An 18510-nucleotide genomic window follows, 5' to 3' on the forward strand; every position below is an offset into this window, starting at 1 on the left:
TGCTCCCCCAAAATATCTTTTTCTTCCTGACTCCTAACATGTTATACAAACACAAAGTTAAGATAGCAGAGCTTTGTTCCATTCAAAGCAGTAACAGAGGGTGACAAGCAGAGCTCCCCAGCTTCACCAGTACCTGCTTTGCATGATACAGCATAACAATGGGATCCAACCTCTGGAGATCCAGCAGCAGATTCCAGTTTGAATGCCTCCCCTTAGGCCCCAACCTATCCTTTTTTTTTTTTTTTTTTTTCTTCCTTACACACCCACTCAGCACCTGCCTCTTGCTTTGATGGCCTGACCAGACATAAAAATGCAACCAGCCCACTCCTCCAGCATGACCCAGACAGAGGCAGCAGCTCCAGGGCAATATGCATCAGATCCAGCAACTCAGGAAACATTTGCCATACCAACAGCCATGTCCCATCTGCCCTGGGAGGAAAGGCTCCAAAAAACTAATCCAGTCAGAGGACTGCAAACTAGAACAGGGGAGGGAACGCCAGTGGGTTACACAACAAAAACAACAAAAAAACCTAAAACCAAAAAAAGTCCCACAGAGCTCGCAACTGCCAAAAATCAGTCTCCAGAAGATTTTTCTGGGAGGTTTGGATTAACAGATAAAATTAGAACAGTACCATTTGGTGCAGTAGGTGGTGACCAGACACCGAAGTATTTTGGCAGATATTCCCGCAGCTCCAGAAGAATGCTGTCGCAACAGTTGGAGTCATAAACCTGAAATACATTAGGGAGGGGTGGAGAGATCATCAGTTTAGAACATTCATTTTATACTTCCAATTGTCCCATAACTGTAATTTCCTATAGTCTTTGTTTTCATATGTTTAAGATTTCTACTTCACATTTAAAAGCCACACAAGATAAAGATTATAATTATCATAGTCCAACATAAATAAATGGTATCCTTTCTTTCAAATTTTAAAAGTGGAAAAGATGCATCAACTCTAAGAATAATTTACATCTTACCTTGAATAAAAATCTAAACTATAGTTGTTAGCATCAAGCCTATTTAGCAACATGGGTGTTCTTCCATCCTGGATCCAAGATTGTACAGGATTACTACACTGCATCATATTCCCAAAGCTTTTTAAGCTGTATCAGGTAAAGTATAAAAAAAGCTCAGACCGGATAGTACTTCCTCATTTCCTCCAAAACAACTCATTCTGTAACTACATTACACAAACAATGCACAAATAAAATATAATTTTTTTTTATTTGCTTTACTGTTTTCAACATTCTTTTCAACTTCCGTGAGAAAAACAACAGATTGGGAACAGCAGCTGGTTTATATTCCTGAAGGAGTAGTTCTTTGCAGGGTTCAAATGAAGCCTTGGATACTATCTGCTATGGGATCACATGACTGTCACCAGTTTGCAGCGGTGTTGCTAAGAGGATTTAAAACCATCCCCTTGACCAGATTCCCCCCACTCTGCCCGAAGATCTAGTTACAGGCGTAGGCGATAGCCTATAGGATGGTTCAGCAGGCTTTGCAGACCAAAAGATCTATATCCACACAAGCACAGGTTACAATGATTATTATTGCATGTAGGAACCATCCCATCCCAACCCCCTTGCACCTACCCTACTTCTGACCGTATCACTCATGTCCTGTCCCTCAACTCCGCAGCAGCTGCACAGCAATACCACAGGCGCTGCACAGGAGTGACTAGGGCAAGCCGGTAATTTTGCTTTTACTTCAGCACGCAATGCACAGGAGTGCAGTCAGAAGCAACGTAAAACATTATTTAAGGTGTTAACAGAGCTCTGCAGTTAGCTCAGCTCATTGCACCGAGATCCACATTTAACCATGGTGGGAGAGTATCTTGCAACAGAAACTACAAAATGTACGTATCACAAAATACATGCCTTTAGTGTTGTAATATTAATACACCTCGGGAGGGAAAAAAACCCCAGACCTGAAGTCTAGCTACTATTTTAAAGCATCAAGGCAAGCCTCAGCTATGACCACCGATGCCACGTAACTCTAGACAGAGCCGCATGCAGCAGCAGAATGTTAAAATTAGTCAGCGCGGGTTTCTGCTACATTTAGTTTTCATCACAGAAATCTCAAATGGGCAAACTCAGATCACCAGCGTGCTTCAAATGCACCCGTGTTCCACAGCCTTTAGGTACGTTTAAAACCCTCTCCTGGGCTTGTACCAGCCACAATTCTAACACCTTTATGCCAGCACTGTACTGGGCAGCGACAAGGTGGTGATAAAACCAAATCCACACTGACTTTATGCTAAATAATTCAATTTGACACATTCCTTTAACTAGCTTATGGTTTAAGCCCCATTTTAAAGACCTTAAGGAGAAGGCTGAATCCTCAAAGCTCAAACTACACAAATACATCCACAGGGTGATGCAAAACACTGACGTACACCTACCACCACACCCTCTACCACTACTGTCGCTATCTTAAGCTTAAGCATACAAAAGTTGCTGGGTGTTTATCTTACCAAGCACAGGGCACTGATCTCTTTTCACAGGCCCCGGTTCGACAGGCCCTGAGGACTACAGGTCTAGGGCTATTTTTCCTCCAAGTTAACACAAGCTGGTATGCTGATACACTTGTGCCCCAAGACAAAAAACCTTGCTTGTCCCTGGGATCAGTCACTGTTGTTTATTTTCATTTAAGCAACATTTCTTTGCTGAGCCTCAGATGTTGCCAGCAGAAGACAAGTGTTTTCACCAGAAGACTGCAATGTAGCTTGATCTTACTAACTTAGAAAAAAAAAAATTAAGGGTGGGAGAGAAGAGAAAAAAATTAGCACCAAGCAAACGCTGAGGCACAGACCCATCCACTACTATCTTTTGTAATAGAGTTCACTGCTCACCACCATACAGACAGCTGTTTCTGGGCCAGGGCTCCAAGCACTGACCAGTGGATTTACTTCATGCTGTGGGTGTTTTCAGCTAAGTACTACAATCTCAATTTTTTTTTTTTTTACTGTGGTAGTTTACTATCATAGCACCTCATAGCTAAGACAGGGAATTGCATTGCACCCAGCACAAATACTATTTTCCCAGGTGAATTTATGCAGATCTGAGAGGCAGCAACCATCATGCATTATCACAGCCTTTACAGGGGAACATATATATGTACTTGGGACAGGACAAAAGAGAGAGATGGAAGCATTAAGTGCAACAGACAAGGAGAAGAAACACTGAATGCAGCTGAAAAAAACAGGCAAACATAATCAGAACTCATTTGCTTAACTTACTGGCCATAAGGTTCTGACAAAGTGACATGTCAGGAGACCACTCCCATGTTTTTAAGTCACTACATTTGCTTTGACTTTAATCACAAACATTAGGCAATTGAACTTAGCAACTTTGCAACTACCTACAAGTGTGCTCCTGCGTATTTCAAATAGTAGGATACAAAAAAGATAGTCAGGTAATTTATAATGCAGTGTAATAGGCCAACGTCAAGGCCAAATGAGGAAAAGAGCTCCAGGAATGGTATCTTCCAAGTAGTCTATCCTTTAATACACTGATGCAAGACATTTTTAACTGAGACAAAACTCACAGTAATACATTGTTTAGTATCATTACTTCAGCATAACAGAACTAAGTGCATTATTTCTGTCTCTCAAGAAGTTATCTTGCTCCCAGAAACAGTAATAAACTCCCCTCATAAGTTTGACATAACATACACAAAGCACTTATTTGACTTTAATATAGACCTCAGTCTCAGCCAGTAATGTAGCTGCATGTCAAACAAGAATAAGCACTCAGTTAATAAAGATCAGAGGAAGTCATCTGGTGTGGGCAAAGCAACAAACCCAGGCATTTCAGGAATTACACTTATTTCTGTGCAGGAGAGAACCCCTTCTGCTCCTTAGAGAAGGACCTTGCAAATGGCACCCATGCCACGGGCACTTCTCATTCCATACAACCCGGTAGCAAGCTACATATTCAGGCATCATTCAGAATGCCAAATATAAATCTATACATGACAAAACCATCCCTAAAATTACACAGAAAATTAACTGTGCACCTTATGCCCCCAAAGGTATCGCTACCAACATTGCTGGAAAACTCACGGAGGAGACAAGTTAGCACTTACCCCAGAACAACCTTTAGAAATAAGCCATTATATTTTTGCTTATATTGGCAACATTCCAATTTAATTTCAAGCAGCCCCATTTTTTTTTTTTTTAATGTAACAACAGGTCCACTTTTCCAGCACAGACTGACAAATCTAAGTTATTTCTGCTTTACTAGTAACTGTATTTAACATCTCCATCCAACAAATCAAGAACTGCAGAACAATCAGTGACAGCTCAGCCAGGGGAGGTATCCATTCGACGTATCACAGGCTACATTCTTCCAAAAGCACAAACTGGAGACATTAAATTTAATAACTGTTGGGCTTAAAAGCAAGTAAACAGGATGCTGACATTTGGAAGACTACAACATGACCATTACAAATTACAGCAACGAACTCATAGGAAGAATATGTCCCAGATATGTCCTGTGGCAGCTCAGATAGTCTAATAGGCACCATGAAGTCATAATTTCCAGTTACTTGGGACTTTTTAATTCCGAGGCAAATTTACCATCCCTTAGTTTTTAATCCAAAGTACGCTCTGTTTGTTTTGTTAAGTCTGATCCAAACAGATTCATCTGTTTTTTAATGCAAACAGAGGCTGCTTGGGAGAATGGGAATGCTCTTTTCCTTATTCATGACATTCAGGTTTTCTTGTTTTCTAAAGACTCGCTAATCACATAAACAACAAAGGGAGGGTAAAACAAATGTTTGAATTTCAGCAGGAAACTAGTTCTGGCAGTACAGACCCGCCTTTAATTGTCTGGATGAACAAATACCACCTTGACTGACATGTAGTCTAAAGAGAATCTTCTCAAGTACGTTAGGAGTTGATTTAGAAGAATATGTATTTTAAGTTTGCATGTATTTTAAAGCTATTTGAGTAGGAAGCTTTAAACACCAGATTAAGCATGTCAGTCTGAAGCATTATCTTTTCTTGTTGCCAGCCATCATAAACTGTCCCTAAAGGCAGTAGCACTACAGCTTGCAGAGTGTCAGCATACACAGCCAGCTGCCAGCATCAGCCGGAGTTCAGTTCCCAAATGCTTTTTTGGGGGTTCTGGGGGGGGTGGGGAGCAGTTCATTAGTCACGCACTCAGTAGCAAATGCAAGATGTACAGGTGATAGTGCAATCTTAATTCTGTCTCCCAATGTGTATGCATTATGTTACAAACTTTAATTACTTGAGTACACAGTGCATTTCCCTCTGGGCTCCTACATCACCCAGTTACACCAGGTAAGTACAAGGGCCAAAAAACCAGGCTGAAACAGCAGCTGTGATTCTAGCAATTCCTATCTGCTTGGCTTTACAACTCAGCCCTTGCATCGTTTTCTAAGTAGTACCATCACAGTTTGACTTGCAAGCATCCACAGTATTTGTTTCCACAAATATGACTGGAGCCAGCTCTGCTCAAATTCCAAGTATCTGATACCAGAGTAATTCCAGAAGTTAAATATTTGTTAATGCCATTACACTAAATGCTATTAGATTGAATTGCTTATTTTACTATCTAATATATAGCTGTACTATACGTGAGATTGTCATCAGTATTCTCACTGAAGATGCCTACAGAAAGACAAAAAAAAGCTTCAAACAAATCAGGATATATTACCACAATTTGATCACCTAAGTGGATTTTCAATTAAGAATGGTGCACACTTGTGACAATCAAATCCTTCTTCCAGGAAAAAAAATAAATAGCTAGGAGTTAGCCATCTCACCTTCCAAAAAAAAAAAAAAAAAAAGAAGGATGTGGAATAAGCTTCAGAAATCTCCTGAAGAGATACTTATTTGGTCATGTTTACCAACCAGTCATTCTCTAGCAATGCCAAAAAAACAGTATGTCTTATTTCATCCACTTCCACGTGTTTTATATAGTCAAATTTAGGCTGACCCTAGCAAGATTTGCAGCCCCAGGCATGGAATCATCTTTACAAGAGGCAAAGCAAACCCTGACCCATTTCTGCGGATGTGGCAGAGCTTCAAAACTTCAGCAGACAGAAGAAACCAAAAGGCATCAGTCAGACAGCCACCAGAGCAATGCTGAACAAATACCACAGTGGAGCCATGAGTGAAAAGCCACAGACACCATATGCAGCAAGTCACTCTGAAACAGTCAGAGTTAAGTTGGGTAGAGACAGATCATCCAGTCACTCTTTCTTGCCAATAACCACTTACTACAGAGGCAAGACAGTAATGTAGTTGGAAAGACATCAGCAGGCACACAACCCTACCCCATCACAAGCAGAAAAAGGTTGTTTCCTTCTTCACAAGACAGCAAACTCTCATCTCATCTTTCATTCCACACGATTCCTGGGCAACTAAAGATTAACAATAAAGCAAGTTTAAATAATTTCCCCACACATGCCTACAATTGCTGCAAGCCACCGAGCTGAGCAGGCTGGTGGGCCCTCAGGACCTTCTCGGTCAAATTGCAAAATTAAAGATCATGTTTCATCACAAATCACTTGCCACACAAGTGAGCTTCCTCTTGCCCTTCAGTCTCTCCTAGGTTCACAACTCACTAACACAATCAGATGTTACATTGATCTTCAACTGCATAGAAGCCAGAGTCTTAATGAACTTGAAAGCTCTTTGAAGTCAAAGAATTTTTCCTTCAGAATGTGCAAAGCCTGACCCCTCAGGCACCACTATCCAATTCATCTTTTTCTTATAAAAAAAACAAAAAAAACAAACCCAAAAAACAAAAAAACCCAAAACTCTTTAAGAACATAGACAGGGAAACATAGGTGTTTGTATTTACATCAACAGCACAAACACCTGTTAAGCAGTGTCCTAAGGAGGTTACCAGACTCTTCCATGAGTGTAATTCAAAAGTACATGGCAAATCACACATCAAGGTCTCCACTCCAGAATCTACGTTCCTTTGGTTCAGTTATGTCAACGTGCGTATATGACAGACTGAAATAGAGTCCACATTAGGTACTCTCCACTAGAGGCCAAAATAAAGAGAGGATAGCCTAACAAAAAGTGGTTAAGACATACTACCATTGGTCACCTGATAAGGAAGTTTCAATTTTAACACACTTGTCCGATTCTTACTTACTCTTCCTTCTTAGTTTGACAACACTTACCAACAGAGCTGAGGTGACGCTGTCCTGAAATTACCCACTGCAAAAACTCAAGCTACCAGCAGCCAGAGAGATCCAGCAAATTTCAAGACAAAAAGCCAAGTCACTCCTCCCTTGAAGGTACAACCAGTTTTCTCATCTATCTTTACAACTCTTGTGCCAAAAAACAGCTCTATTACTGCAATGCACTAAGTTGTGCAACATGAATACTATTTAGCATTTTAAGGGAAGACATGGACCTGGTTTGAAACCAGCACCTTGACATACCCAAATCCTCACAGTTGCAAAAGCAAGTTGAACAAAGACAACAACAAGAGTCTTTTCATACAAATTTTCTGCTCCAAGATATTGTATTTTAAGCAACACCAACTATTCCAGAGTTCAAGCTTAAATTATCACTGAAAGTGATATGGCGGAACAGTAGGACAAAAGGGTAAATAAGCCAGTATGACTGCCCCACTTTCTGAGAACATTAATAAGCATTACCCTTTGTTTCTGGAAAGCCATCTGATAACAGCTGAAGATCCAACCTAGGGAGCAACAGAGAACAAAGGGAGGGAGGAACCCTGAAGCAGTTAAACAGGCAAAATTTAATTTTACATTTCAAAGAGACAGAAAGGGGAACCAAGTCCTGACAGACATATGTTGGGTTGGTTTTTTCCTAATACTGCAAAAGGCAGCCCTCACAAAGAATTTACTGCAGCATTAGCCTAAAGGTGCAGCTTCACGGTAATTAAGTAAGAGCCAGGGCTACCATAGTCTGACACACATTTTCATCCACTTCTCTGCGGCAGTGTCAGCATCCAGCTGGTCCTGCAGCCTGCTGAGCACCCTGAGTTGGCTTACTGCCTCATTACCAGGTCAAGGCACTCCACTGAAACTGCCATTTAAGTACATCTACCATCAATACCCCTGAAAAAAAATAATCATGTCAATACCTTCCTTTAAAGAACACCTGTTTGGGCTCCCCTTAATTTTGACAATTTTGTTCATCTAAATTATTTGCATTTTAACAGCAACTATGTATTTTACCGTCTTCTAGTATACCCTACCCCTTACTCCAGAATACTCAACTCCCACCTGCAGCCAGGTATCCAAAATAATCATTTCAAAGACTACCCTGCAAATGTTACATCAGATTTGTAGTCTCAGTTTCTACATCAAAAGCTCCTCTGCCAGCACGAGCTCTACTTTGCCATGAGAACACTTGCCAAGAGACAGGCAGCTAGTAATAACCTCTTCATTTTACTATTTTTATTAACTTTTTTTAAACAGACAGAAGAATGGTACCTTCTAACAGGAATTTTACATGATGGCTTATGATTCTGGAGAAGTATGCAATGGCTCCTTCCATGACGATCAAAAATAACAGCCCAAAAGCTATTCTGATGTTTTCTACCCAAGTAGAGTGGTTTTCAGTTGTTAGAGAACATACGCTAACATCAAAATAGCTGGTTTGTAATAACTAGAGTTATTTTTTTGTTTGCTTTGAATAAGTAACTCTTTAGGGTCCCATCTATACATTTGACTGTGTAAAACTAAGTTACAGAATCAGCTATGAGCCCACATCTTCCTTTCACTAACTTATCTGCTGCACAAGCACATTGGCTGTTGCTTCCCAAACCTGCTAACAACCTCCTTGCTCACCCCTGTCAAGACAGGAAAGCAGCAGTGCTAGCTTGTGCTGGAATCCGGGGTGGAAGGGAGGAAACAAAGAAAACCAGCAATAACATCACCAAGAAACCTCAGGAATCCTTTGATCAGAGTCTGCTCCAGTAAGGCAGAGCAAAAAAATCTGGGTAAGTGGATTCTGTTACACCCGGGCATGGTGAGCCAAGTCATTTGTTTTGCTTTGTCAAGAAGATTTTTATATATATAAACATATATGTGTGTGTGTATATTGCACCTATATAAACATATATTTATGTATGTGTATATATACATATATTTATGTAATATACACACACTCAGAAAAATAAATACTCAATGACTGAAAAATAATTGCTACCAAATTGCTCCCTAAGTATCAGATATTACCGGAATTTTAACAACCATGTTATATACACAGTGAGACATTCAACATAATATTTAATGGAGTTTTTCATTTACTTATGGTTGATCTGGTACCTGGAAGACCAAGAACACACCAAAACATTGCATTACATTTCTACCGTATGCACTGGAGATTCACATCTCTTTCCACACATACACAGTTCTTGCTTTATGCAATATTCTCATATTAAAAGCCTTTTTTTTTTAATCTGAAAACTGGAATTCTTGTTTTCAGAGACTGAATTTATTTTCCTTTTCTTCCAAGGAGGCAACCTACGCTTTCCTCAATCCCATACTGGCAGCCTACCAACCGTATCTTATTTTTAAATAAACTTAAAATGCACAAAGTACTGTATTTCTGTATAACACCAACATACCTTCAGTAATTTGATCCATATTCTGAAAGATTCATAACTCAATTCACTTTTAAACAGTATTTGATCCAGTGTGAAAAAGTCAGTGCTTGCATGACTAACACAGAAGGAGCACTGTACTCTTTTAACTTAATCCATTTTAACGTACTTGGATATGCACATTAAAGCTATGCATTTTTGCTTTATTTTCAGCCAGATCTACTCTCAGGAAGGAGTATTCCTTAAAATCAGGTTGGTAAGAGAACTGGGTTTTTTTTGTCCTGCTTACATAGCATCGACTGTAGACTACTCAAGCCTGTTAGCTACCCTACCTAGTAGCTCCCCAATAGCATCAAATTGCAATAATGGCCCTTTATGGTTTCCTTTTGTGAGATTTTCTTAAGATTTAATAAAGCTGGTTGTAGATTATTCTGTGGCACACAACATACAAGGAGCACAGGGAACAGATGCTCACTGTTAACCTTCTACTGTGCAGTGCATCCCCTTCAAGCTTTTCTTGCTACAGGGTGCAAGAATCACAAAAATCTGCCGTATTTTTTAAGTCTTACTGTCCTGGTACAGTAGGCTTTCAGTCATTTATTAGTGACCTGAAGTACATAAAATGTGAGTGTTTATAGGACAGTAGTAGAAACCCAGCAGATTTAGACCTACACTTCATTCTTCACCTCTCCTAGACAACTCCTAATGTGAAAAACATCTGAATACATGCTGACAGTATTTCACAATTCGGTCAAAAAGCCATTTTCTTCTCACGAGCTGATGAGTACTGCGTGTCCTTCTTTTTATTACAATACTTCTGTCCAGGATCATGGTTTAAAGTATAGAGCATGAGGCAATTTCACACAGTGGTTTGGGAACTTAAATTTGCTTATTTCCCCTGCAGAACACAATCCCTCCCAGTCAGCTTCTCAGCAGGAAGAATGCTGCCAAGGGCAGAAATGGACTGTATCAGAACGTGCCCACCACATTTGCAAACAGGTAATTTGCACACTTCAGTACCGCTACCTCTTACTGGAAATGCAGCAGGTCTGGATGTAACAGAATGAGACACGGCTAACGACAGCCCTTCAGGATACTGAGCTACAGCTCTGAATGCAATAGTAAAGAAAGGTTTGGGCAAAGCACTGCATCCCCAATATAAGATGTTAAGAAAACCGGGCATCCTTTTTCTCCAAGCTTTGTGCATACAAGACTGAAAAATCAGAACCTTAGCTGGAGACTTGATCACAGGATAAGGATATTTTAGTACACAATAGCAGCATGATGGCCATCATCCACTCCTTTTTCAGTCAAAGATAATAATCTAAATCAAGACTATAAAACCCATTAACTGAGTTCACAAAATAGGGTAATTCATCCTGAAGAAAGACATACTTTGCCTCCCCAATTCCCTTCCTTTTCCGTCACTAGCAGAGAAGAGTTTACAGAACACATACTGCCTTATCGTGATTTGTGCTATATAGTCTGAAAGGGGGCTGAGCCTTATGAGTCAGTTCTTGCAACTCTATGCAAAAGCTTCCAGGCCAAAACACATCTTTCAGGCTGCTGTGGCTTGATTTTGTACCATGGAGGGGGAGGGAAGTCACCAGAAGTCTTCTGCACTGCCTTAAGCTGCTTGAATACTAATTAGAATTAGACAATGCAAAAAAGAAGCAAGCAAGCATCAAGCAGTAATGAAAAGCCACTGCACAGGACTAGTGGCAGGTTATTGAGAATGAAATAAACAGTAAAGAGAAGATTATTGATAATGGTCCAAAGGGGCATACTTCCCATGTTTCTTCTCTGTAACCACAGAAGCACAAGAAACTATGACTTCAGGAATATTAACATAATTGGGTCTTCACTAACATGTTATCCTCTGGTCACAAACTCAAAGACTAACAACTGTTACAAGACAGAAGAAGTTGCACAAACAATATTAAATCTGCCTTATGTCAGGTTGCAAAATTACTAAGTTCGTTAGAGGAAACAAAACAGAAAGACAGGTCATTGCCCTATTGAAAGCTGCATTATAATGCATCCAACAAAAGTTCAGAAGAACAATTGTGCGGGCAACCATGAAACCATTACTTCCTAGCTTTCAAGTGCCTGACTCTCACCTAAGTAATGTAAATCTCTTTTACATGCTGGAGCTATTTGTGTGTCTTACATCCTGGCTTTGTTTTCAGGACATTTAACAGAAGTGAAAAACAATTTCCATTATCTACAGTGGTAACCGCTTCCTTGCATTCATATTATATGGCAGCAGGGCTTGAACCCTGAACTTTCAGACTACTGCTACAGCAGCTAACAAAACCATTAGTAATTGGCAATGGGTGGAAGATCTGTTATCCAGAAGGGCCAGCTGACTAGCCTGATTATCTTTTCCCGATGCTACGTGGGGTGAATCAGATCCCTTGGTTCCCAAGCACAGGGATAGAGGTAGAATGCTACTAGACCTGAGCTGGGACTGGGAGAACTCCATCCACCTTTTCATTCCAATCCTCCCAAAACTACCCTTGCACTCTGGGACAAGGGTATCCAACAGTTCAGCTCAGAGTTGTGTTACAGCAGCCTTGGAAACCTTATAGTACTGCAGGTATGTTACTTGGAGCCATGGCTTTGCAACATCACAAGAACCAGCTATGACAATTCTGATACGCAGCCACTAGCAAACAGAGGGGGACAAAAAATGTAAGCACTGGAAGTTGTCCATGCTGCAAGAGCCTTCTCAGGACAGTTTTCAGTAGGCAGGATGAGGGGGCAAGGTGTACTACTCATACCCCAAGCATCACGCTGTCACCATAGAAAAGCAGAAGGCCAATTCAAGTAAAAGTTTACAGGAACATTTATTGATCTGCTAAGCATAAAATCTCAGTTTACTAGCTACCGCGTTAGCAACCTTCAAAACTTCAGTATGCCACACTCAGAACACAGACACACAGTAAACAGAAGGTTACAGCCCCACCAAGCAAATGCCAGAAATCAGAAGTGAAAGAGCTGCCATTTCAAAACAGTTCAGCGACCTTCTCCTGTTCTGTTGAACCCAAGTAACACTCCACCTCTTAGTGCTAAACACACAGTTTGTAGGAAACTGCAGTCACGAAGGTAACCTCAACAACTGTAAATTCTCTTTTCCTCAGTTTTAAATACTTGCAGCACAGGCTCTGTCCTTTTCTGCCTGCAAAAGCATCTGCCCTGTTTTAAGCCTGACATTCCAGCTTCCCCTCTTCAGGGCATCAACAGGACAGTAGTTTCTGCAACACTACATACTCGATGTGTCAAATTAAGAAAAACCTCGTGCTGAGGAGGATAGCTCTTAAATGGGAAGAATTATGCTAGCACACAGTGCTCTTGGATACAGCCTGGCATGTCTGAGAAGAGCTCTGTACCCAGCTATGCAAGGTTTTACCTCATGCAGTAAGTGACTGCACTAACTTTGTCAAAGGATGTTTTTCCTTCTGTTCCCCACTCAGCTGCCAGAAGAGATCACCATAGGAGGGCTGATGGGCTTCTTCCCTCTCCCCAACACTGCTGAATTAAATCAGACTGTTTCAGTATGTATAAATGCACCCTGGCATAAAGCAAGCTGAAGCCAAATACTAAAACACAGCAACTAGTAGCCTGCTTTAGTGGATTTCTTAGCATGCACGTGTAGGCAGCCTACCATAAACACATACTGCCTTTTAACAATTAATTTTCTTTAGTGGAAATGGGTCACTACTACATAATATATTACATTTTCAAACACTATTTTCCTGTTTCCACATCTCTGTGTGCCACTCCCTCCTGAAACTCCTTTAAAAAAAAAAAGAAGTAGTCCTTTAGAGTGCCTCCACCTACAGGTTCTCACCAATATTTCCATTAGATGGAAACAACTGTTGCAGACTATAGAGTCCTGAAAAAACACAACCCTCCAATTTTTTTTTCATTCCCTTGTGCTCATACCTATCCAAAACAAAGTATCTTGTAGCTATTCAAGGTTAAAAAAACTCCAGATTTTTTACCCAGATAAGGCTACCAGAAGACCTGCTAGAACACTCCATGGTTATGCAGCCAATGTTTGTGAGAAGTTCATGCCCTCAGGTACAGGAAGGGAGTTTGCACAAACTAAATTAAAATGTTATTATTTTGATTTAATAATTACTCATATTTACAGAACTCAGTAGAAAGCAGACATTACCATTGGAAAGTCACACTCCAATGACAAATCAAGCAACAGATAGTAAGTTACTAACAATTACTACAAACAGCTCATTGTTCCACTACATTTTATCATGGGAAGGCTTCACAATCATCTTGTCATATTCTGTGTTTCCCCTCCCTCATAACACAGAACCATGGCAAGCCACTTCCCCATCAGCAGAGAATGACACATATTGCTGTAGCAGAGATAAAAGTCTGGTTTACTTGGTGAAATAATCTCTTAAGAAAGGAGACCTGTATTTAGAGGGTGGGTTGGTTTTGTTGGTTTTTTTAAACTGCTAAACTGAGAATACACCATCAGGAACACAGGAAGGTAACCTAATGGCAGTCTGAGTAGAAATTAAATGAGAGATTTTTCCAGTTTTCCACCTTGACAGAGACCTGTGAAATTCTTCAACATCTTTACTTGCCACCTTTCTGAGGAGGTTTTAGATCACTATTAGTGTTTTGCACTACAGTGTCTTGCTCAAGTTTCCATGCCAAAAGAGAAGCCCATTTTGTTTGGGCTCTACCAGTCAGCACTCAGCTTCATGTTCAATAGAAAATAACCCATCAAAAACCAAGGGAAGAAACTTCTGGTGATTCATGGACACAGACTATGGCCCTCTGTCATGTTCACCCATCCAGCTGAACGCAAATCTAGCAACTTCAGAAGAGAAGAATGTCTTGACCAGAATGAAGATGGTATCTGCCTGGTGTCAGGTTAAATACATCAGAGTTAGTCAAACTTGTCTCTTAAAGGCTCGTAATCTCCTATCATGACACACTCCCTGCAACCTCCAGCTCACAAGCACTCAGACTGCATGCTGAAATACCACTTCCTGGTCATTGATGGTTACTGGAAGATGCTTCTGCCTCAGATCTCTGATAGATGCTCTCCAGCCAACTTGTGCAGCTGAAACTGAGACACGCTCATCTTCTTGCTACCGAGGTTCTTAACTACTTCAGCTGAGGTGAGCTTTACCCCTAAGTAAAAAAATAAAACAACACGTTTTCTGGGCCAGGTACTGAGGTACTAATCTTAATTCAGGCCAGGGTAAGGTAGCATGCAAAGGAAGCAGTAACTGATCTATCACTACAGACAGAACAGTTATAAGCACATATGGAAAAGCAGGTGCAGAAATTAAGTCACAATTAATCCACATATACGAACGGGCAACCATTATTACCATCTTACCAACGGACTTACTGTCTAGGCCTGACAAAGTGACAGCCTGGGATACATCAGTCTTGTTTCACCTGTTTCATTTCTGCACTGTTTCTCACCACCTGGTAAACAACCCCTTGTCTCAAGGACTGGTAAAGTTCTCCTTCCCCCATTCTCTGGAGGCTCACTAGCCCCCTCCAAGGTGATAACGTCTCTTTGATTATAAGATGTGTTGAGCTCAGGCACCAAAACAGGGCAATCTTGCTGTTGTTCCCACTGCCCCCACAGTTTAATCACTAAAACTGATAGACTATCAACACAAGGAAGTTTTGCCATCTTTTAGGGAAATCAAATCAGTTCATTGTGTCCAAAAAGCACCAGCACAGGACAAAGTCAAGGACAAGAACGGCAAGAAAGGCTTTTCCCTCTTGGCAGCAACGAGCTATTCTATCAAGCTGTATGTGAACCTGTACCTTACAATGAACCTCACAATCCACAGTAATCCTCATCTTGTAACAATGACAGGCAGCGCTTGGGTGTCTATATCCCACATCACATGGTTCTGGCCTGACAGCAAACATGATAGTAGTTAATCACTGAGAAGCGATAAATCCCCAAGACCTTTCTCCTGTACTTTCACCTACATAACATACAGGCATTTGCTCTCCTTCCCTTCTCCCACAAAAAGCCATTCTAGTTCACGCACAACTAGTTCCGTATACACCCTTCCCTTTCTCCCATTATTTTTTGAGAATTGCCCAAGCCCTTTCACAAATAGCTTATAACCAAAAAAACCTTAGTGTCAGAAGCAACCTGGCAAGGCCCTGGCATGCATAATTGAACCTAACTTTGCAAGTTACCAGCATTGAGACCAACTTCTCCCACTGTGTCGTGGCATAGTAACAAGGGCACTAACACAGACCTCTTCCTTGAAGATTTTGCCCAGGGTCTTGCTCACAGCTTGTCATGGCAGTTTAAGCAACAGGCAAAATGATAAAGCCTGTGTTGTGAACGGTTAACATCTAGGCAATGCTCAAGCTTACCCTCCTTATGCACTGCCTTTAGACAGTGATAGCACATTACTGTCCATCCCTCAGGATTTCACAGAAGAATAAGTGGCCTGACACTCAAAAGAGTCTGTTCAAACTTCCTCCTTCTGCTGAAGAGTTACTGCTAAGGCTGGACTGCATCTTTCTTAACCTCATCTAAATGACAGTCACTGAGAAACCTCAGAGAAATATTTACATTTCCATTTAACTGGCTCCTGCTGAGCTCCTACTAACTCAAGAGCTGCTGTTTTGTCTAACAGTCCCATCAGGAGAATTATTGAATAATTCTAGTATGCAAACACATTCTTCACCTAGAGCACACTGCTCAGCCAGTTTTCATGTGAGGCACTTCCACAAAATACTTAAGGTCTTCTGATATTTTTTTTCCTAGAAGGATATTAAAGTTAACCACGAAAAAAACCCCAACCACCGAACACCACAACAAAAAGAGGGTCTCAAGACTCCTCTCTCATCCTGCATACAGTTCTTCATACTGAATAAGCCATAGAAAGGGATGACACATCAAGCTGATACAGAAAGAACACGTGACAGACTATCACTGGCAGTTAGGTCAGTAACAGAAAGCAGCTCTAAAACCAGTTTGCCCTCATAGACAACAAGCAACAACTCTCCTGATTTATGTTATTAAATTTAATGATAAAGCAAACTGAACATGAGCAATAGGAAAATTGCAACAAACTACAGTTAAAAACTGGAGAGATTCACTTTTTATTGACTAAAGCAGTGTCTTGCTTAAGAAAGAAAGTGTGCTGGCTTTGAAACCTTTGGGTGCGACAGAAGGAAGTTGCTGCCCTGGGTCAGTGATGAGTGTTGCCTATTACCTGATACAGAGCTGGTGTCCATCACCACTGCCACTCTACAATTGCTCTGAGACCCAGGAGCTGAGTTTTAATACCGTGAACAGTTTTAATATAGTCAACAGAGCCATATTTCTAGCAGTAAATCAGACTAGGTGGAAGACTAAGACATGCTAAGTTTAGATGCAACCCATTCTGAGACACTCAGCATCATGAGAAAGATGGGATCAAATATACCACCTTTTAATCATAGATGGAAATAATACAAGTCTTTTCAATAAAATCTTAGATGCTGTGAAAACCCCGCTGTCCCATGAGCAAATGGGCAAGCTTAAATCCTGCAAGTGAAGTAGCTTTGGCAGATGGACAGATATTCAAAGAAGAGGAAGTTCTAGAAAGCACACAGATACCACGACAAGGCTGTTGGTGACCTACCGTTCAGATATTTCTGTTGCACTTTCCCGGCCACAACAATAAGGGTGTACTTCTACGGGAAGGCACACCCATTTCACCCACAGCAAGCCAGCTCCCTCCACCCTGCAGGACGCTCACCTTGTTGTAGAACTCCTGCTCCCTGGGACCACGAGGTGGTGGCTGCAGCTGCTTCAGGACAGTCCCATCTGGATGCTGCAGTATACCTGGAAAGGAAGCATATACATCAGGACGTAGTCTAAGAACTACACACCCCCATCCCCACCAAATAGCAAATACACCATCAGGGACAACCTATTTGCAAAGTTGTACTGCTTTCAGTACATGCACAGTACAGTTGAAACTGGCAGCTCCTACACAAAACCCTTAGCAGAGGTTTGCTTGCATTCCTCTTTTTCTAGCCATCAGATGATTTCCTGGGTATAATTCTGCTCAAGGCCAACACAGTACTGGGATCTGACATTAAAAGTTCCACCCAAAAAAAACATTGATTCAACTATGAAAGATTACATAGACACTCCCTTCTTAAGTAACTGATAAGTTGGTTTTCCAACAATGCCAAGAAGTTAAAGGAGTCAGTACCAAGTTTAATGCCTTTCCTGCTAGCTGCACTAGTAATTTGTCCTGTCAATGTATTTCTGTACTAGTGGCATAGAAGGAGCACTTCTGTACTACGAGAAGCAGCACCCCTATAGCACTTCATGCTAATCAGATGCTACTATTTCTATTTCCCACAATTATAACACAGAATTTCACCTCAGCCAGGCAACCATCTTCAACACGCCTGCACCAGAAAAACCCCAAATATCGTCCCAAAACAGCCTTAATGACTCTTCAGCCAGCAACATTGCAGAGTAGCTGCATAAGAAATGTAACCAAGTATCTAAGGATACTCAAGAGATGGATATGGGCAAGAACAGAGAAAAGTAACTGCATCCCTGTGAAACGCACTCTAACTTTCAAGTTCATCAGTTGCAAGGGAAAAAGAAAAACCCACTTTTGGAAAAGAAATTTTCTCCTAGGATTTATTCATAGCTTTCCAGATAGCAATTTATTTTGCTTAAAAGGGAAGTAAAAATGTCAACTGTATCCAAAATATCCAAAATAGGTTCCATCTTCAGCTTACCACTTGAGGAAACACAGTGAAACGAGCCAGGAGCTTTGTGTCCCAAAAAGAGTTTAGAGTTCTAACAACAATTGTGTTTTCACTTTTCAGAAAGCATTATCTTAGAATGGGCTCTGTTGTGAAGTCTTGGAAACTAAACAAAATCTTTAGAGCTTAAGACACTTA

General features: G+C 40.8%; 1 protein-coding gene across 1 annotated transcript in view; it reads right to left on the minus strand.

The window, feature by feature from the left end:
- The window catches only part of IPMK (inositol polyphosphate multikinase), a 40392-nt gene that overhangs the window by 18051 nt on the left and 3831 nt on the right, over positions 1 to 18510 (minus strand). The window contains exons 2-3 of the mRNA XM_040605376.1: positions 17340 to 17425; positions 633 to 729 (exon numbers count right to left, since the gene is read on the minus strand). Coding sequence (XP_040461310.1) covers positions 633 to 729; positions 17340 to 17425 — 183 coding nt within the window. The remainder of the gene's footprint in view (positions 1 to 632; positions 730 to 17339; positions 17426 to 18510) is intronic.

The sequence above is a fragment of the Falco naumanni genome, chromosome 9 (assembly GCF_017639655.2).
Source record: "Falco naumanni isolate bFalNau1 chromosome 9, bFalNau1.pat, whole genome shotgun sequence".
Taxonomy (NCBI): domain Eukaryota; kingdom Metazoa; phylum Chordata; class Aves; order Falconiformes; family Falconidae; genus Falco; species Falco naumanni.